The sequence below is a fragment of the Falco punctatus genome (genome assembly GCF_963210335.1).
Source record: "Falco punctatus genome assembly, chromosome: 3".
Taxonomy (NCBI): Eukaryota; Metazoa; Chordata; class Aves; order Falconiformes; family Falconidae; genus Falco; species Falco punctatus.
In genome coordinates this window covers 18,739,156-18,760,383 of record NC_137582.1, presented here as the reverse complement: position 1 = coordinate 18,760,383, position 21,228 = coordinate 18,739,156, and the positions used below count along the sequence as shown (strand labels likewise).

General features: G+C 45.8%; 1 protein-coding gene across 7 annotated transcripts in view; it reads left to right on the top strand.

The window, feature by feature from the left end:
* Window positions 1–20,035, top strand: part of ZHX2 (zinc fingers and homeoboxes 2) — a 76,969-nt gene extending 56,934 nt beyond the window's left edge. For 6 of the 7 annotated variants that reach the window (XM_080378217.1, XM_080378212.1, XM_080378214.1 and 3 more), the window contains 2 exons: window positions 10,692–13,402; window positions 18,746–20,035. In XM_080378217.1, the coding sequence (XP_080234343.1) occupies window positions 10,900–13,398 (2,499 nt within the window). In that variant the 5' untranslated portion in view covers window positions 10,692–10,899 and the 3' untranslated portion in view covers window positions 13,399–13,402; window positions 18,746–20,035. Of the gene's footprint in view, window positions 1–10,691; window positions 16,284–18,745 lie in introns of all 7 variants that reach the window. The other variant, XR_013926564.1, reaches the window with a different exon arrangement.
* Window positions 20,036–21,228: the final 1,193 nt, after the last annotated feature.

Below are 21,228 nucleotides of genomic sequence, written 5' to 3'. Positions count from 1 at the left end.
CTCTTCATCAGGGAACGTGAAGATACACAGAGAAGCCCTTGGAGGAGGGGGGGAAGAGGTACAGTGACTCATCAGCTTTATAAATCACAAACCATCTGCATTTTTCTAACACATCATGAATGAGTCAAAGGGGGAGGTGTGCAGCTACAGACACACACAGGTTACTAATGTTTTCTGTTAATTATTGAGCTCTTTCCTCTCTTCTGGGAGCTCCGTAAACTCCTTCAGTGCTGCTGTTGTGTTGGATGAGGCTGATGCAAAGTCTGCTTCCCGTATTGGACAGGGTTGGCCGGGCATCCCAGAAGTCTGCACGTATCGCCTGTCTTGTTCAGACATGACCTAGATTTCTCTTCCTTTCTTTCCCTCAAATCTAAACCCTTCTAGGAAGTGGTCACCAAATCATCTCCTGACCTCAGCCCTCACTCCTTCCCCCCAGTCAGGTCCTCTGGGCACTTGTTGTGAGGCTTTAGGGGCTGCTTCTTGAGAATTGAAAGCTTTTTTTTCTTTTTTTTTTTTTTTTTTTTTCTTTTTTGAGAAATTTGGAACTTATTTCTACCCTGCAGTCACGCAAGAGGGATGCCCAGAATGTGTGTGTGATTTTCATTTTGTTTTCCCCTTTGCAGTTCACCTACAAAAGTGTAAGTGCCTTGATAATTTTACTTTTCAAAAAAAGACACTCAGCTGACTAAAGGCAGGGTGCTGTGGTTCCCAGAGCAGAAAAATTTGCCAAGGGACACAACTGGTGTGAGAAGTACTAAACCAGAAAAACTTGCGTACTGTTGCTTAAGTTTTGTAAGCACGTGGAGTAAAGAAATACAATGTTTTGATTCTGTCATAGCCCATTTTCTTTCTGCTTTGGAGGCATTTAACTGATAGCGTCCCTGTAACAACAATAAATCTGAAGAGAGAGAATACGTAATAATATATAAAATATAGTGATGTAGGAAATGTATGCAGCTGTACCATGTCTAGGTGGCAGTGTTGTGGAATGATGGATGGCATGAAGGAGAAAGGGGACCAGACATTGCTGTTAAGGTGTTTGATCTTAAAAAATGGGAAGTGATTACTAAAAGTTAAGCCAAGGATACTTCTTTTAACAACACACACGCGCACCCCCTTCCTCAGAAAAAACCCGCTCTTTAAAATCGTGCCTGAAAAGAAATGAAGCTGAATATTCAAACAGAGTATTTTTTTTTCCTGAATAAAATCAAAGATGGATACATCCAGGTTTTACCCACGTAGCTGAGGATAGTGTCTACAAATAATTCTTGTTTTGTGTCTGAGAGTCTCGTCCGCCCACCACATGGTGCTGGATGAAAACTCAATATGAAGCATTACTTAAATCCAGAGACTTTAATCCAGTCCAATGATGAAGATTCAATGAGCTGCACAGACAAGTAATTAAACTAATTAGAATGAATGCTTTTATAATGTTTCTGTTTCTCTCATAAGAAATCTGTTGGTCTGTATTTCTCTCTTCCGACCGTGCAAGTACCCACCCTAGGAGTAAACACACCACCGATTAAAGCAGGTAATTTTGGCAGGGTGTGTGACTAATCTTTGGAGCTCGCTGCCCCTGGAAGCCACCGACAGAAGGCATTGAACAGAGGTACAGCCCCCCTGCAGCTATGAAGAACATCTGCTCGTGTTCTGTATCTTGCATGGGTGGTTCGTGCATCCTCTTGTTTGCAAGAGGTCAGTTCATATTTTTCCTTCCCAAAGGAGAAAGCGATGCCCCAGCAGTGCACCCACCAGCACCTTTTGGGTTTTGAGCATGCAGAGTCGTAGGTGCCACTGGGATTTTGGGTCCCTCTCTGCCCCTGAGCATCTGTGACTGGCGGAGGGCACTGGCTACGCCATGTGTTCAGCAGGACACGAAAGCAGATTCCTCTGGCATAAGCCCACGCTACAAGGAAAAAAGGTTTTCCCAGACTGCACCGACTTCAGAAACCCAGTGGGAGCTGCAGCCCTTGTGTGCCAGTCGTGGTTGCACATGTGCCCCGTCTCGTGTGCATGCCCTGGGTTGGTTGCCCTGTGGAGGAGAAAGCAGTGACTGGGAAGCAAGGAAACCTGGATTTTGTCCCCACCTTGGCACTCTGGTGCTTGCCCCATCCGCTCTGGTGTGTGCCCTCCTGGAGGGAGGCCATCTTCTGCCTAGCCCAAGCTGAAGGCCACTGTCTTGGGTGGGACAAGTGACCGTTACTACAATATCAATATTGTTTCAGGGCACGGGCCAGTCTGTAAAGTGCTGGTTTTCATCCCAAGTAATTATTCTATCATTTTCCTAGAGAGTGAAGAAGCTAAAATCAGCCTAATCTGGTTTTCAGCAACTGAACTTAAGCCTGCATTTTAAAAAAGGGGGAAAAAAAATACAAGCCAGTGATTGCAGTTGAATACTTATAATAGAAAATTCACAGCCCACGATGCTCAGCTTTCCCTTTTCTGGGAAGGGCTTGGCCTCTTGTGTTCATATAGCATGCAGCACAGAAAAAACACCTTTTTTCCCCATGTCTTTGGTTTTGCAGCAGCACGAATGAGAACATTTTGGTTCAAAAGAGCAGCCTGTGAGCAGTGTACTCTGAAATACCCCTATTGCGCAGTACTGCCTGGTACAACCTATTCTGGTAAAGCCTATGGGGTTGAGGTGGGGGGTGGTCCAGGATATCTGCATTTCCCAGAATAAGGTTCTTGATCTCTATGCAGTGGTCATCTTGCAGCTGAGCTGTTAATGTAAAGAGGCAGCTTTCACATGGATTGCTTTAGGCACACAGTTCTCCAGGGTTTTCTACTACTGTTGGTGTCTTTTGAAGCCCCATTTCATACTACCCTCAGCTCATCTCCACCAAAACCCCTCATTTTTGTTTTATCTATGTATTTTTGTGGAGTCTCTGTGTGGCCACCCTGTAGGGTTGCAAGACAGAAGCAGGATGTGTGCTGGGTTTGCTTCTGCCTCCGTTCACAGGCGTGCTGACATCCACTTTCATAGGACATGTTGGGGGAGTCAGGAGTCCTGGAGGCAGCTTGGTTTGCTGATCACCTTTGAAAGGTGTGAGCCTCTGGTCCTTAAAAGAAAGAAAATTATCAAGTGATGCTTCTGCGTAGGCAAAAATTCACAGCCATTGCACCTTGCTACAAACATCCACGTGGGGTTTTTATTCTAATTAGAAATGTCTACACTGACATACGCGCATTGAAAATGTATAGCACTTTCAAATTTATTTTTTCACGTCTGCGAAAATTACTGCTGTAACTATCTGTACACCTCCCCATTAATTGTGTTTTATTCAGCTTACAAAGAACCACAGAAGTACCGGACCTCTGGGCAGCTCTGGCTTAAATGCTCTTTTAAAAGCTCTGCTCTAGTTCACAAAACCTGCCTTTCTTTCTGTGATTTTCTTCTGTAAATCATTACGGTCCAAATCCATCATGCAAGAATTATTTGCCCTGGTTTGCTTCTGCTTATTCTCCTGCATATAATTAAGCAATGTTTTTAAGTGTTTTATCACAGTGGAGAGCAACAGCATTTTTTTTTGCTGTGCTAGCTGATGTGCTTTTTGATATTACTGTAGCAGCTGCATGCTAAAAACAGTTGTAAGGAAGGAAAAACATCACCCTAGGCATGTGCCTTTTTTGCACCGTGAAATGTGTATCTTGCCTCTCATCTTTGGATTCGTAGGAGAATAATATTACGGCAACATTAATGAACGTGAGTTCAGCATCTCTGACACGGCGCAGGATGATAGCTCTGCTCTATGCCACGTGTGTTAGCGTGGACGCAGCCTTTGTGGGTGAAGAGTAGGTGGTCGCGGGGGGGCGATGATGTTGTCAAGTAATATCAATTCATTTCTGCTTTGCACTAAACTCTGTGGGCATGACTTCTAGGCAGCCACGCAGGTTGGAGTCAGAAGCAGAGATGCTCACAGGGAAATGCGTTTTTGAGTCCTGGGGGAGTCAGGGGTGCACAGGCTCGGAGGGTTATGAGGAGGAAAGGACATAGCTGACGCTAGCCAAGAAACGGACAGACCCACTGAGGTCCATCACGGTGTGGTTGGTCACACGTTCTGCGAGGGATGGCAAATTCTTTAGCTCAGGAAAAAAGTGGTGCAGGTGGTGTCTCTGCTTTAAAAGCAACCTGGGGTGTTTGAAAGGCGGTGGGCGGCAGCGCCTGACTGGCATCCGAGGGCAGCGTGTGGCGTCCGCCTTGAGGTTTGCTGAGTGATGTTACTGCGTGACAAAGTGGGGTAGTATCCCAAAAAACCTAGGGACTGAAAGACTTCTGTCTGACGAGTCCTGGCTAGCGAGCTGTGGTTGGTGCTGTGCTGTGCAGTTCTTCTGCTACTCCTGCTTTGTCCCCAAGCTGGGAAAGGGGCATGAGAAGGCTGTAGGGAGGAGCTGGTACCTTTGTGATGTTAAACATCATGTTCAGACACAAGGGAGGGTTGTGTTGTGTTTTGGTTTGCATGGGGGTTTTGGGGGGGTTGGTTTGGGTCAGTTGTTTGTTGGTTGGTTGGTTTTTGGTGGATGGTTGTTTGGGGTTTTTTGTTGGGGTTTTTTTTTTTTTTTTTTTGGGGGGGGGAGGAGTTAAATAGTTAAATTACAAGAGTGTAATTTGCTGTTGCTTGTCCTGCATAGCAGAGAGGATGCTGTTTGTAGAGACTCTATTCCTAGGCAGTAAAGCAATAAAATGCTTCCGCCCTTTTTAAACATCAGCTGGCCCTTGCAAACGAAACCCCCTATATTCCTGTGTTTGTTTGCAGGTAACCTCGTAGTGGTGGTTTTCCCACTGTTAGTTTTTGGATGAGGCCAGGTGCTGGGAACACTCTGCTAGCACAGGGCAAAGCAAACAATGCAGTGAGATGAAAAATATTATTGACAAAATCACACAAGTGTTGCTAGAGTGTTTTTTCTTTCTGGTTGTTTTTGGTTGGTTGGGCCTTTTTTCTTAAAAAAAAAAAAAGGCAAGGTATATCTGTGAAAAGTAAAGATCCATTTGCATTGAGTGGGGGGTTCAACCTGTTTCACCCTCTGTTGTATTATTTGCTTCTAGTCCTTGTTTGGAAGCAGGATGCAGCACAAAATGGTGACATTTGTGGTGAACTTTTTCCCTTTCTGCCAAAGTTAAGCTTTTCCCTGTTTTTTAATTCAATATCCCATCAAATTTGGTTGTCTTTGAACAGCCTTTTTCAGGCTTACTCATGTTTTGGGATACAAGAGCAGACAGACAGCATCTCAGCCTGTCTCTCCACTGCCCTGCCACTTCCCCAGCTGTGGCTTGCAGGGTTTTGGCTGATGCTTTGTGTGACCGGGCTGTGTTCCAGCTGCCATGGAAAATTCCCACTCTGCCACCACCTCAGGAGGAGCCCATGTAGCAATGGTAGTGCAGAAAAGAAGTTCAGTCTCTACCCAAATATTTGCTGATTTTTTTTTTTTGAAGGGGAGCGGGTATTAAACTGGCTATGTGCTCAAGGAAAAGATGGGAGAGTGAACAGATTTCAGTGTTCAACAAAAGAAAGCTTTTTAATATATTTTTTTTCTTTCTCCATCCCTTTGCTTGAACTGTACTGTTAATCTTTTGCTGCTGGAAGGTAGCATTGCTGCAGAGACAAACATTTTCTAGTGCCAGCCAGACCTAAAAGCATGGTTTATTTTCCCTGTGCAGTTCTCCACAGTTTTCCAAGTCTGGGGCCAGGCAACCAGGTAGGAAATGTGATGTTTCCACAGTTGTGCACAGAGTCACCAAATGAGGTCCGAATTCATTCTCACCTTGGATGCTCTGCAGCTGTTTTAACAAGTGTTTAAAAGATCAGAGGACTGTGGCTGGGTTATTTTGTTAATTAAACAAATGAAACAAATTTCAGAAACTAAAGAAAACCAGACTAAGGGCCTTACTCGTAACTGCCGTGGCATGCTTTTGGGGAGGTAGATTTAAAAGAATGCGTTGCTTCTGACCGGCGTGCCTCTGTCCTGGATGGCTTTGCCAAAGCAAAGCAGACTGAAAGCTCTTGTTCCTGCACACAGGCTCTCTGTGGCTTGGTTTGGATCTCATTCACCACGGCAGCTGTCTGCTCGAAGCCAGGTCCTTTTGTTTTTCACCTGGTTGCCTTTTGCTGCTTTGTGCATTTGCTCATTAAAAAAAAAAAAAAATTAGATGGTTTTATTTTTCCAACCACCCACAGCATTGCAAGACGAGCAGGAGATATGGCAGGTGAGCTGGAGGAGTGAGGGCTGCTTTCCCTCCCCATGTCTGGGGGGACTGGCTGCTCACAAGGCAGCCACCGCCAGCACCCCGTGCCTGTGGGCAACCCACAGTGGCAGCAGCCCAAAAACCGGGAGGTCAGTTGTCTGGCGTCCTGTCTGTAACAAACCAGTAGGGTGAACCAAGCCAACTTTGGGAATAGAGGTTGACCTGTCTGTGGTGCAGCCCTATTCATCAAGCACCAGATATGAATTTTGCCCCTCAAAGCGATGTGCAGTGGGCACAGCTCGGGTGATGAAGTGTCACTTGGGTTCTGATCAGGATGTCCTGGTTGCTAAGCCTGCGTTGTCGGTAAAAGGGAATCTTCTCTCTTCCCTTCCTCCTCCCCCCTACCCACCCCCCCCAAAAAAAAAAAAAGAATAAAAAATTGGTAGCTGTCACTAGCTGGAGAAACAGCCATCTGCAGGTGAAATCCAGAGGTTTGTGAGGTCAGGTTTGCATTTTCTCCTGCCCACCTCCCACATCAGAGGAGCTGAAGCAGCATCATTTAGCAGCTTTGTCAGGAGCAACACCATGTATTTAAAGCTCTCCGCTGGGGCTTTGATGTTCTGGTGAGCAGCTCATGTTTCAAAGCTGTGAGATGCTTCTGGTGCTCTCTGACGTCCTGTGATTAGACATGGCAGCCCTGCAAACTTAACGTGGTGCAGCTCCCAGAGACGTGACATCCTTACCGAGGTCCTGGAGGGGCCATGGCTTGGAGGTCCGAATAAACTCTCCTTGCTCATGCAAGCATTGGGTCTTGTTTCCTTCCCTTCTTTCAGGGTGCAGGTTGAGGGGACAGAGATGGTCTCTGGATGGTTGTGACCCACCCAAGCTGAACATCTTGGACAGTAACAAAACCAAATGAGTTTCAGACCTCCAAAAAGAAGCATTTCACTTGGGCTTGATTTCTGCAGTGAATAGTGACTCTTGTGTGGCAGAAAAAGTATTAGAAGTGTAGACTTGGCAAACCAGCAATTAGACATGCAGAAAACCACTCTCTGGAATAGAAGGTGGGAAAGAAGTAACAATCTGTACAATTTTCTAGTAAAACTGTAGCAGACAGAATTTTCCATCTGTCCACCCAGTTATATATGCTTTGGAGGGACTTTGGCCCTTCCTCTGTATCAGAGCATCTTTGCTTGGGGCTGATTTTCATGTCCTCGTGAGAGGTGATAGCTCAGCACAGCAGAGAGCTTGCTGAGCTTCCAGAGACTGGGGAATTCAAAACATTTAGTCTGGCTTTTAAGAAACCTTTGATTGATTCAAAGTTGTAACCTAGATGTTTCTCATCCTCCATCTTTCACTTCCACCCCATTCCTTTATCTTTTTGTTCTTAACTCCTTCTTCCCTCCCTTTTTTCTTTCTTTTTTTTTTTTTTTTCCTTGGGGGGGGCGCAGGTATTCAGTGAAACATAAATAAGCCCTGCTCTGTCTTTGATGTCTTTTGAATTTTCTTCCTTTTGCCACATGAATTTTGCAGAAAGTCATATATCAGAAAAAGAGCAGTCTGTTAAGTGCAGCTGTGTGGTCTGGGGGGAGAAGTGAGCCACAGAAGAGCATCCTGGGAGCCATGACTCCATCCTCATCTCCACCACACTGTCCCAGGGCACTGCCTTGCACCTCCCTTCCCTCATCTCTGAAAATCGGTGTCGTGAATGTGGTGGGATCTGCAGGGCAGAGTGAGGTGACCTAGGTACCTTCATCCTGTTTCCAGCAGCAGCTAGGCATGCAGAGCCCGTTCTGCTCCCTTCTCTCACCTTTTGGCCATGTTTCAGTCAGACTGGGTACAAGGGAAGAAGCTTCAGAGAAAATCAATTTTGTGCAAGCATCATTAAAAACGGGTGGCCAGGAAGATGAGTGCTTGGACAGTTGCATGTTTGTCTCTACCTTCTGATCCTGTCTGCCGTGGGATGCAGCAAGCCACAGATCCCAGCCAAAATACTTAGCAGGAGGACAATTGTGAGGAGCAGTAGAGGGAATTTTGAAGCAATATGTGGAAATAATGGAAAATGTTCAGTGTAAAACAGTTTAAATGTCAGTCAGCACAAATCTGTAGAAAACCAGGCATAATTTCTTCCACTGTTCATCTGATTGTTCATTATTAAAAGGCAGAAGGAAAAAAATGAAACAGGAAAGGAGATGTTGGCTCAGAAGTGCTAATGGTTTGGGGAATGGCAACGTCAACATTGGTAATCCTGGGTTGGAGGGAAATGGCACTGTGTCATCCTGAGCAAGGCAGAGTCTTAAGCCTGCAGGCAGCCCCATCCCTGTTTCACAGAGCTGGGCAAAGATGCTCCATTTCCCAGGGAAGCACCCAGAGCTTAAATGCACCCTTGAAAGTCAACCAGATGCTCCAGTGCTTCACCGAATGGAAGCGAGCGTGCGGAAGCATCCCTGGTCTCTGTCAGGGCTGGGAGGTGTGGCAGTGGCTGTGAACGCAGAGCACCATGTGGTTGGGCTGGGGCATCTGCAGTGTAACAAATAGCATCTCTGCACAGCATCTTCTCAGTGGAGTACGTTTAGTGTTTCACAGCTCGTGTTTAGTGAGAGCCTGGTCTGCAAGGGTGCTTCATGGAGAATTTGTGTATGGACTGCTTCGTGTATGGAGAATTGCTTTACACTGGGTTTTGAGTACATGGAGCTGGAAGCTGCCATCCCTGCTCTTATCCCCAGCTGGAGCTGCTTCCTCTGGCAGTATATAATTTTGAGTTTCCATGCGTATAGGAGTGGTATGGTCTGTGAGAGGCAGAGTAGCAGAAATATGCTCTAGAGACCTGCAAAGTATTCATCAGCTGCAAACAGAACCAAGAAGTTAGCAGCTGCTTTTACAGCCACTATTTCTGGCTCTTGTGCCAATGCATAAGCAGGAGGAGCAGGTTCAGGGGCAGCACCGAGGTGGTTATAAACCGTCCGTCGATGTTGGGTATGTGCCAATGTAACTGTAGTGGGATTTTACCTTGTTTGGTCTTCGTGTCTGCTGCGTGTTGGATGCATCTTGTCATTTACAGGCTTCAAAATGAGAAAATCTGCATTTGGTTAGACATGAGATCATAGAATCACAGAACGGTTTAGGTTGGAAAAGACCTTTAAAGATCGTCTAGTCCACCCACCCCTGCCATGAGCCAGCGCATCTTTCATTAGATTTCTAGTTCAGATTTTCCATTTAATATACTTACACAAAAGTCAGTGCAGGTCTTACCCACTATGCAAATCTGCACTTTCCATTCTCTTCCAGCTTGTAAACCCTAGTGCCTCCCCCACCCCATCCCAAAGACTCCTTGATTGTAAAAGATGAGTTTTCCATTGGGACTGGAAGTATTATGAATTCAGAGCCTTATCTGATCAGGAAGAGTAGCAAGTTGGAGTCAAGGATTGATTAGAAGAAGCATCTTGTCAAATAGGAGAATGGCGCTTTTTTTTTTTGCTTTTTTTTTTTTCCTTTCTACTTAATGAAACTCTTCTGACAACTAAATTCCCCTCCTTCCCTCCACCCACTCCTGATGACTGTGGGTAGATTCTAAAACAACTGGTGTAGTTTTTCTTTGTGGTTGTTCTGACTGATGTTGACCTCAGATCCTTTGAAAAATATGTTTTACGGAATTCTTGCATTTGGGAACTTCCAAAACCGCTTTGACATATGAATCATGCTTAAAAATGCAATTGTTTTTTTAATTCTGTAGGGAGTGAAGTGCACAAATTAGGGCTTGATGAGAGTATCAGTGGGGTCACAGGAAGGCACCCTGTTTGAAAGGAATCTAAGGGCTTCTGTGACCTTTTGCCAGCTACTTCTGTCAATATTGAGTGAAAAAAAAGGTGTTTCAAGGAAATTTTTGTTCCAGAAAAGACTTGTTATGCCTCCATAGATCTGCTTCAGTTTCTTTGAACCCACCTTTCATCAAGACGCAAACCTTTGAAAGTGTTGATTTGCATTAACTCTTCCTTCTGCCTTTACTTTTACAACAAGGCAGTCCCTATAGCTTTATTTAGAAATCACCCATCATTAGTAACTGCAATCATTTTGTAGACATATTTACAAGGTAAGTGACAGTGGGAAGTAATTAAGTTTAATATAAATTGCACTCAATTTCAAATCTGCAGGCTCCAAAATAATAATTAATAGAAACTGCAGCTTCTATAAAAAGATGCAATATTTATAGCTGTATCTTCTTTCTTTTCCAGCTAAACACATTGAGTATAGTGGAAATTAAGATCCCCTGTCTGTTCAGTCTTATTTGTTTCAAAGCGGTTTTCTTCCTGTGGTGCACTTCACTGCAAATTTACCTGCTGCTTTTATTCATGGTGGGGAGATTTTTGACTTTAAAGTTAACGATGGAGGGTAGGAACAGTTCGGCATTGTCCAAAAGGCCTTGCAAATGCACGTAACTTGAGCTGTGGCTTTCTGCTGAACCTGTGTTTTGTAGATCAGTGCCTAACAACGGTGCTTTGTTTCATAGGTGTCATGCAGCTGACAGGTCTACTGGCAGAGCTGATGGTCACAGCCGGGGCGGAAATTCTTCATTAAAACAAAAAAACAGAGTAAAGTAATTGAGGAAGGTTGGAGCCACTTGTAAGATTTATTGAATTGATTGCTCACCCTGTCAAAAAAAAAAAAAAAAAAAAAAAGTCATCGTTTGGGACGACAGCACGCTGCCAGCAGGTGCCATGGCTAGCAAAAGAAAGTCGACGACTCCCTGTATGGTGCGAACCTCTGAAGTCGTGGAGCAGGAAGGCACTGAGGGCATAGAGGCTCCCAAAGAGAAGGGGGCTGGCACACCGCAGCAGGACTCTAAAAAAAACTGGCCTTCAGAAAGCTCAGTCAAGGATTGCGAAGTGGTTGAGGCAAAGCCCCCAGCTGAAAACCAGTCTAAGAAACCGCAGGGTGGTTATGAGTGTAAATACTGCCCTTACTCAACGCAAAACTTAAATGAATTCACGGAGCATGTTGACACTCAGCATCCAAACGTCATTCTCAACCCTCTGTACGTCTGTGCTGAATGCAACTTCACAACCAAAAAATATGATTCTTTATCTGACCACAACACGAAATACCACCCAGGAGAGACCAACTTTAAACTGAAATTAATTAAACGCAATAATCAGACTGTTCTAGAGCAATCCATTGAGACCACCACTAACGATGTCGCTGTCACAAGCAGTGGCATAGAAAATGCAGAGTGTGAGGATTCACTTCATGGGGGAATTAGTGCCAGTAAAACACCAATGATGAAACTGGGGAAGCCTAAAGGGGAAACCAAGAAGGGACCTAAAAAGCCAGAAGAGGGAGTCGCGGAAAACCACGTGGATGGCACTCTCCCCCGCATCATAACTGAAGCCACTGAAGCTATTGCCTGTATAAATGGAGACCTTCTCCATGACGTGTTAGCCCACGTTATGCCCTCTGTACAGCTGCCACCAAATATTAACCTTGTCCCCAAGGTGCCGGTACCTCTGAACAGTACCAAATACAACTCTGCACTGGACACTAATGCAACCATGATCAACTCCTTTAATAAATTCCCTTACCCAACGCAAGCAGAGTTGTCTTGGTTGACAGCAGCATCAAAACACCCGGAAGAACAAATCCGAATCTGGTTTGCTACGCAGCGCTTGAAGCATGGTATAAGTTGGTCTCCTGAAGAAGTGGAAGAGGCAAGAAAGAAGATGTTCAACGGTACTATCCAGGCGGTTCCCCAAACCATCACTGTCCTGCCAGCTCCTTTGACAACTGCAAAAATGCCCCAGCCCATCATCCAGACGGCTTTGCCTTGTCAGATACTGGGCCAGACCGGTCTGGTTTTGACTCCCGTGTCAAATGGTTCAACTGTTTCCTGTTCACCAATTACACTTGCTGTTGCCCCCAACCAGGGGCAAAAGAGGACGATACAGACCTTATCAAGTGCCCCAGAGGCCAAGCGTCCTCATGTAGTTCAGGTGCCTGAAATTCCTGCCAAGCTGACGGCCGTACCCCTGACGCCAGCCAGCGAGCGAAAAAAGACCAAGGAGCAGATAGCAGAGCTGAAGGCTAGTTTCATGGCAAGCCAGTTTCCCGACGATGCAGAGGTCTACCGGCTGATACAGGCGACGGGTCTCTCCAGGAGCGAGATCAAGAAGTGGTTCAGTGACCACAGGTACAGAAGTCAAAGGGGCATTGTGCATATTCCTGGCGATCCTTTAGGGAAAGATCAAATAGCACCTTCAGCTGGTCGGCACGGCCGTTCGTTCCACCCATACACAGATTTTACTCCCCAGAGGTTCAAAGAGAAAACACAGGAGCAGCTTAGGGCCCTTGAGGAGAGTTTCCTAAGATGCTCTTTTCCTACCCAAGGAGAATTGGACAGGCTTCGAGTAGAGACTAAGCTGAGTAGGAGGGAGATAGATTCCTGGTTTTCTGAGCGGAGAAAGATAAGGGACACCATGGAGCAAGCTGTCTTGGACTCAATGGGATCATACAGAAAAATTAAAGAACAAGGAACTCCCAATGGTGCAATAAGCCAGGCAGAACTGCTGAGTAGCTCTCAGCTCCCTGGTGCTTTATCTGGATCCTCCACCACACTGAAGAAATCCCAGGAGCAGATTCATCTCCTGAAAAGCACGTTTGCGAGGACCCAGTGGCCGTCACCCCAGGAGTACGACCAGTTAGCATCTCAGACTGGGCTCACAAGAACTGAAATAGTTCGCTGGTTCAAGGAAAACCGGTCTTCACTAAGAATGGGGTCGCTTAAATGGATTGACCAGTACCAGCAGCAGTATGCTGCTGATGGACATAACGACCAAAGCCAGAAAAAGGGCTCAAAACACACTGAGAGTTCAAAGAACGGTAGTGAGGTGTCTCGGCAGCATTACCAGGAGCATAAAAAGCTGAATGAAGAGAATGGGGGGAAACTAGTGGTGAGAGCAAAGAGAGACTGTGAACCGCTGAAAGACTCTTTGTTGGGGAATCAAGCGGAGGGTATGGACAGGTTGGAGTGCAACAGCCACGACGGCCACGGCAGCGAGGAGAACGAGGAGCCAGCGGAGGTCAGTTGGGTGGAGGTGACAGTGGGTGAGGATGACGCTGCATCGGACTGTACAGACAGCTGGAGCCAAACGGCACCCGAAGGCCAGGCAGAGCTGGCGGACTTTGACTCTGAAAGTATATCTGGAGACAATTCCCACGTATAGACAGGTAATGCTGATGGTGCCCTGTTTCTCTGAGCCTGCCTCTGTCTGGGTCTGCTTCCAGCATCCTGTAGCCCCTCTTCGGTATAAATCCCTGGAGCCCATCCCCGCCGGATCCTTGTGCCTGCTGGATGCCTGAACAAAAGGGAGATCCTTCCTGCTTGTAAATTAAAGCAACTGCTTGGTAGGGGAGGGGTTAGTGCTGTTTGCCTTGTTTCTTGTCTCCTTGTGGGTCAAGTCCTGGACAAGGGAGATATTTTTTTTTATTATTTTTATTCTTTCTTGGTTTTGTGGCAATAAGTGACTAAACCTTTAACTTTCTGCCTTTGGGTGACATATGTCACCTCTGCAGCACTTGGTGTGAAAAGTACCAGCAGAGCCACACAAAGAAATAGTGACACTAGTTACTAATATGCCCCTTGCTAACACATCATTGATCTCCCGTGAATAGATCCTGTGACCGTTTTTGCACCTTGGGTCCTTCCTTTGCAGCATCCTGCCCTGCTCAGAATAAAAGGTCACTGGGGGAAGGGCCCAGGACAGATACTGTTCTTTATGCAACAGCGAGGGGAAAAAAAAAAAAAAAAAAGTTGTGGGGATTAAAGTGGCTCATGCAAATGTGCTCTCTTCCTCTTGCAGGTGAGAAGGTCTCCAACCTGGCTTTGTTCTGCCTGCTCACTCTAGAGGCTTAGGAAGTGCCCCAGACTAAGCTGTGTGGGTGTTTTAGCAGCTACTCTTCACAGGATCTTGAATTTAAAAGCAAGCTGCAGGGCTTTTCTTTAAGGGGGTTTTATGCAATCTTTCACCACGTGAAAGGATGTGTTATTTGGAGACCTGAAGCCTGTTTCTGATCACAGTTGCACAGGTATAAATCTGGAGCAAGCACCGTCAGCATTTCTTGACTCACATGGTAAATTGAGTTCATTGGAGCCTGTAACATTTTGTGCTCAGTATAACTGAGCCTGTCTCTCCCAAAACGGAGTCTCCTTAAGCTAGAACATCGTGCATTAACAACCACAGTGAGAAAGCACCTGGTTTAGAAAGAGTAGTCTTCTGGTGTGTAATAAGTATAATGTACTTTAGCTTTTTTTTTTTTTTTAAAAAAAAAAGTATAAACATTAGATAATAAGAAAATACAAAAGCCAGGGCTGATAGAAGTCCCTCCACGCTTGTACTGAAGACTTTTACTGTTGCAGCTCCTATCTGTTGCAGAGGTGCAGTTTTCCTTAGCAAGCCCTGCTGGCTAGCCAGGAGCCTTCCATTTTCTTCCTGTGCAGTACTTGTCCAGAAGTATTCTGGACAGTTTCTCATGAGTTGAAAAGGGAAATCCTGCAGTGGTTTTATTTTGAACTATGAATTGTGTCAGCTAACTTTGAGAACTGTTTACACACCATCTGTATCGCGGAGTATCTTAACGCTCCAGACTGCAGTGCAAGGCACTGTCCTGCATTGTGCTTACGCAAGTTGGTGATCAGGGATGTTGATGAGCAGGTTGTGTTAAAAGGCAGAGATTAAAGGGGGAAGGACATGGGAACATCAGCTAGAGGCACGCTGCAGTGCCACTGTTGTACAGCCACATCAGAAAGGAGAGCCAGAATCTGATCTGCCTTTTAAAATCAAATGCACAATGAATAAATGCATTGTGGAATTTTATTTTTTTTCCCCCAGGGTTGTTATTCCAGATCATTTCCCCTGTCTGGCTATAAATGTTCATATTGAGGAGAAGGAACAGACCAAGTGCTAGGAGAGGGAATGGGGAGGAGGGTGGGAGAGAGAGGATTGCCTGAAATCACTGTTTCTTACAAACCTTTTGTACCATGAAACCAAGCTCTGCAACAACCATCTTCCAGCAGCCTAGGTTTGGCGCCTGCGTTTTTGTGCTTGTGAGCAGTGTTGGGCACATTGGTGTGCCCCTCCTTCCTCTGTGCGCTGAGATGCTGACCGCAAAGCTCCAGGGCTGTGGAGGTGCTCAAGTGTTATCAGAGAGGAGTTTTAGTAAGAACTTTGATGTCAGTTAAACTTCCGCTGTGTTATCCTCCTGATGAGGAGCTTTCCAGTGGCTAGTCGTAAAATACACCTACTGAGAAGAGATGAGCTGGAGCAGGGCTTTTGCTGCGAAGACCATGCAGGAAGGTCAGAGGACCGTTTTGTCCCCTGCTCTTTGCCCATTTCTCAGCATGCTGGCCTGGGGACTTGACAAAAGCCCAAAGCCTTTTTCATTTTCATCTGTTCTCCCTGTAAGTCTCAGCCCAGAAATGCAAGTGCCTGCTCCCTGGTGCCGGCGTGAAAGCCGTGTCACAGGTGTTGTGACACAAAAGCTGGAAGATTTATACCCCACACTGCCGGGACCTGTGGAGAAGTCCCAGCTACTGGCTCCTCTTTCCTTCAGAATAAGCTTTCACTCTCATCCTTCTGAAGCCTATCTTACATAATTTTTAACTATAACTTCGGTGGTAAATTAACAAGGCATTAGTGACCTCTGGGGTATGACTCAAAAGCAAAGACCGTGCACGACCAGAAGATGCCTGTTGTCATATAAAAGTCTGATTTATTTATTTTTCTTAACGTCATACTCCTTAGTACCTTAGAGGGGTTGTGTCACTGTCTTGGCCACACGTAAGAGGTGGACAAAAGAGCTGACAAGGGACTTCTCTTCCTCTTGACCCTCTCACAGCCCCAGTTACTTGAAACTCTCACTGCTGAACTGATGGGGCAGAAGCACGCTGCTTTGATATTCATGGGGTTGCTATTTTCTCAGCTTGATGTACATAGTTTGAAGTGAATGTTTCCTGATGATTGATCTCCATATGCCTGCTGTTGACTGAATTTTTTTGCAGCTTCTGTAAAATCCGAGCTGTTGCAGACGATGTTGGTCACTCTTTGCTCTGGTGTGTAGTTTTATGAGTTTCTGAAACTATTAAGGCGTGTTTGTGTTACAGCCTTGGAAAACTGAGTTTTTCAAAACTGATTTGTGTTCAGCAGATGCTGCTGCTGCAGTTAGTGGGAGTTTGACAAGTGCCTCATCTGAGCGAGAGCAGGATTTATGCCAGGCTCTGAAATACCAACCCTGGACTAAGAAAAGTCCCTGTTACTAAGTCCATATCTGAAGCTTTTGGTAAAACCTGATTTATCCCACAGAGCAGTCAGGTTTCCTGAACAGTGGGGCTGGGAGACCTGTAGGGTACCAGGGCCTTTGAGATGTTGGGTGGCTGCTGTGGGGCGCACTAAAGCCATCACCAAAAACGCTCCAGATGCTGTGTAATGAGCCTTGCATCCCTCTTGTAACAACACCCAACTGCTCTATCAAGAGTATTTTAGCTCCCTTTCCATCAGTAGAGATATTCCTGCCTTCCAACAGCACAGGTCAAAATTAGGTCTGTTGTTCCCATTTGCTCAAGCCTGACAAACAGAAACTGGTCCTAAATTAAATACAGCAAATCACAGCTCAGACATGAGAGCAGGACCAGAGCATGGAGAGTGGCTGGCTGCTAGTGCTGGCTTTCTTCACAGCATTGTCTCCCTGTGGGGTTTTCCCAAGATCAGTGTTTCCTCAGCCCAGAGGTTTTGGGTTTGGCTTTTTTTTGTCTCAGAAGCGTGCATTTTTCCCCACCTCCACCTTCTCCACTGTAAACTTTCTTTTTTAGACTTATCTCAACCTTCATTTTAAGCCCAAACCTTGTAAGAGGTAGGCATCAAAGTCCATGGCTCACAGTGGGAGCAAGGTTGGTGGGCACCCCAGAAGATGCAGCTCTGGCTCTTGATGGCTGTCACCACTGTGCTGTGGAGATGTGCCAAAAGAAATCTGTGTTTGTGAGTTGCACAGCAGGAAAAAAAAAAAAAAAGGTCCAAAGGAAGGCACCCCAGCTTATGCTGTCTGCATTGTACTGGGCATCGGAGGTGGTCTGGGTCCTCTTGGTGTCTCCCACCCCTCTTGCACTGCTGTCAGAGCAGAGATCAGTCGGTTACTGGTGGCCCAGTGCATTCCCCTGTGTCTGAAACTGGTAAAAGTGAACAGCACTGGGGTTTCTTTCCTTTTCTGTCCAAGTTCGCATTTTTCTTGTAGTTTATGGTTTCATCCATAAAGTTAGCTATAGTGCCCGTTGCTGTTATGGGGCTCCAAGACGCCATCCTGAAGTCGGTGTGGGGTTGGCTGTTTTTGCAGAATTCGGGTCACCCTAAAGCATTTCAGGGAGTGAAGCAGAAGTACGGAGGACTTGCTGTTTCCCCCGAAACCAGGGAGGCGTGTCAGAGACCCAAGCTGTAATGCAATGAGGGACTTCAGGGGGGGAAGCAAAACCCAACACAGAAATTAAAATTTTCCAGTGGGTTAGGAGGAGCAGGGGGCTACTTGAGGAAAGATCACAAGGATGGGGAAGACTTTTGCCTTTGGTGTTGCTGCGAGCCTGTGCCTTTTCACTGGGCTCGACCCGGTATTGCTTTCTGTGTTGCTGATGCCAGACAGAGCTCGCTGCTTCTGTGGGAAATAACAGACCTGGTAGCAACATTCGTAAAAGGTGTAAAATAAGGGGTTAGATCAGGTTTCAGTAAGTGCTGCTGCAGGATGGGTGAGGAGGATGCTGCAGGGAAGCCGCCTCGTGCTGCTGCATGCAGCTCCAGCCTGAGTGGGTGCTTGCACCTTTTGCACGTTTACACCTCAGTGGGGAAAAAACATGTTGAACGTAATCCCTGTCATAGAGCTCTTGCTCTGTGCTGGGAACCGGGGATATGTGTAGGTGGGTGAGTATTTGGAGGTTGGTTTTTTGGGGGTTATTTTTTAATCTCTGGTCCATGGTGCTGCAGCCTTCATGGCACAGGAGTTGTAGCAGAGCCAGGGAGCTGCTTTGCAGAGCGCAGGCACATGCAATTTTTTTCCATTGCCTTGCAGTTTGTATGATTATTTTTGAAATTGAAATTATTTTTTTTTAAAACAAAAAGTATTTAATGAGAGGATTTACTGGGGAAGAAAGACCTGGAGTCGTCTTGTCTTTAGCACCGTCTGTCCTGTGGTTGCAAAGTAGCTGCCCCCAACCCATGTGCATGTCATCTTCGAGCCAGCATGAGGATCTGCCTGAGGGGTATAGTGGTGAGGGATCAGCAGGGTCAAGGCTGGGCTGTACATCACTCTTAGAAATATATAGGGGGCTGTTAGCTGGGTATTGCATACAGCAAAAATCCAGTGCCCTACTGCAGCATCAAGCTGCAATAGGGATAGGCTTCAAGGTACAGTTAATACAAAATACAGTGCTGTTGTGTCTGCAGGGGTGTAAACTGGATGCTGGGTTAGTTGACAGCTCAAATAGTTGTTCGTAGTGCCTTCAAAAATAATATGCTGCTTTTATAATTTTTGCAGGGGTACTCCTCAGCTGCACTGTCCTGACGTTGAAGGGGAAATCCTGTCTGAAAATAGAAGAAAACTCTATTTTCCTGCCTGGGGTGAGATAGCGTGTTGCGACTCCAAGTCTCAGACCGCGCTTGCTCTCGTGGAGCATCATCATGGGATCATTTATAGTGCCAAAGTCCTACTACTGCATTAAAAAAAAAGAAAGAGGAAAGGGTTCTTGTACATAAGTTTTTCCTCCGCTTTTCTCCCACCCACTTTCCTGCCCAACCTCTTCCTCTACTGGAACAGATTTATACAATGTGGAAATTTTGTTAACTTTTTAATAGGTGCAAGTTATTCTTGCATATGATGCCATTGCAAAATTTGGGGGTTGGTTTGGGGGAGGAAAGTGTCTTGTGGGGGAGGGAGAGGAGATTTTTTTATTATTATTATTATTTTTCTGAAGCGTTTTGAGACAGATTTGCAATCTTTTGGAGTCTTGTTGGTGTGGATCAACGTCTGAGCCCAGATCCCCACCCCGGTTTACATTTCAGCCCACTTAAACGCATTACGGGGTTGGGGAGGGTCATTCTGGAGTGGTTGGGGTTTGTTGTTTTTTCTTCTTCTTGTTTTGTTTTATGGCCACTTCCTACTGGTTGAAGTATTTAATTCTCTGCTTTTCCATGCTCCTACAAGGCAAGTCTTTTCCAGCTCCTGTATTTCACTTTTCACAAGCCAGCCCCAGCTGTGGGTCTCTTAAGATTTGGCAAGAATGCCTCTTTTTTTGTTGGTTTTTTTTTTTTTTTTTTAGCACTTTTTGTTTAAACATGCCATACAACCCCCAGGGGGGTTGGAGTGAGGAAATTAAGATGCTTCATAGTCTGAACTTGTTTGTGTTTCTTCAGCTGGTACAATGATGGACACCATAACCACCAGTCTGCCCTCCAGCTTTAGATGTTGTAGCGCACAACAGAAATTTCTGATTAACCTTTGCCACTAAATTTTTTTAGATCAATCCTGGGTTCCCGAGTGCACTTTTTTTTTTTTTTTCCCCAAATACTCCTAATTGGATTTGTGTGGGGGTATCTGTCTGTGCATGTGTGAGGAGGAGGAGGAGGGAGAGCAGGAGCGTGGGTGTGTAGACGAGCGGGTGCAAGAGCCGTCCGGTGCATTCCTCTGACGAGCTGGGTTTGGAAAACTTACCCACCTTTCAAGTACACTGCACAAAGAGGATGCTAGGGAGTTTGAATAAATCCAACTTTTCTAACTTGTTGCTCATTTGTTGTAACTCAATAAAACAAAGACTAAACGTTTTGGTAACCTTTTTATAGGCTCTTTTTTTTTTTAATGATGATTTTTATTTTAGTTCATTTCAAACTCAACCCCACCAGCTCTCCCTGGTGCACAAGAGCTCGGTGTCTTTAGAGCCACGATTAGGGGTTTAACTTGTTTTGTGGTAATGGGCTTGGCAAACACTAACCAGATTATTTATTTCCCCAGTGTCAGATGGCTCTTTCCCACGCAAGGGGGTCAGATAGCCCCTGAGAGTGAGGATTACGGGGATTTTGTTTGCAATCACAACTTGAATGAGTGAATGAATGAAAGAAACAGTCCCCATGACTCACCCGTACAGTTATTTTTATTAATCATCAGCACAACGTTTAAGTGTCGAGCGAGGTTTGCAGTGGGTGGCAGCAAGCACTTTGCGACTTTCCTTGCAGTAAAGTCATCTAATTTATTGCTGAAGAGGAGTGACTGGATGGGGCAGCACTTGTACTTGCTGCGTTTGCATGTCCCAGGCCAGTAGCAAGAGGTGGGGAAGCAACCTCTGCTCCTCCATGGGCAAAGGCAGCATGACAGGATGCATGTGTCCCATCACACGTGGCACTGATGCCCATGCAGTCGTGCCCATACCCCCCATGCAGGTTGTCGCAAGCATCAGGTGGCTGCCAAAAAGAAAATGCCTTTGAGGATGATCCTCCAGGACTTCAAAGTTGTAACTGAAACTAATTGCTGCTTCTGTCTGCTTTGCTTACATGAAAGGACGCTAATATTTTAATTGCCCTTGTGCAGTTTTTAACAGCCACTTGGCGGCTTAATATTCCAGTTTGCATCTCTCCTGTCTGATGTGTGTGTACGTCTTGTGTGTCTGGAGCGCTGACCTACTTTGCTTTACTAGCAGCGCTCCCAGGGAGCTCAGCAGGAGGTTTAGGAAGAACAAGACCCACCTGGGTTTTTCAGATTTGTGTAGCTCCAGACATGGTGGGATTAGGGCCCAGGATGGAGCTTCTTAGGATCTCTGCAATTCAAATAAAACAATAGCAGCGGCCCTGGAGTCTGTCATCACACGGATAATAAAGCTGAAGCTCTCCCACAGCAAACAAATAGGCTTGCAAAAGGCTGGCGCAGCATTTGGTGGCATTGGCAGGCTGGTGACACAGAGGAGATTTGTGCAGGCAGGTTGTGGTGTGATACCAAACCTTCTGATGCCAGGTTCCACTGGGGAAAGACGA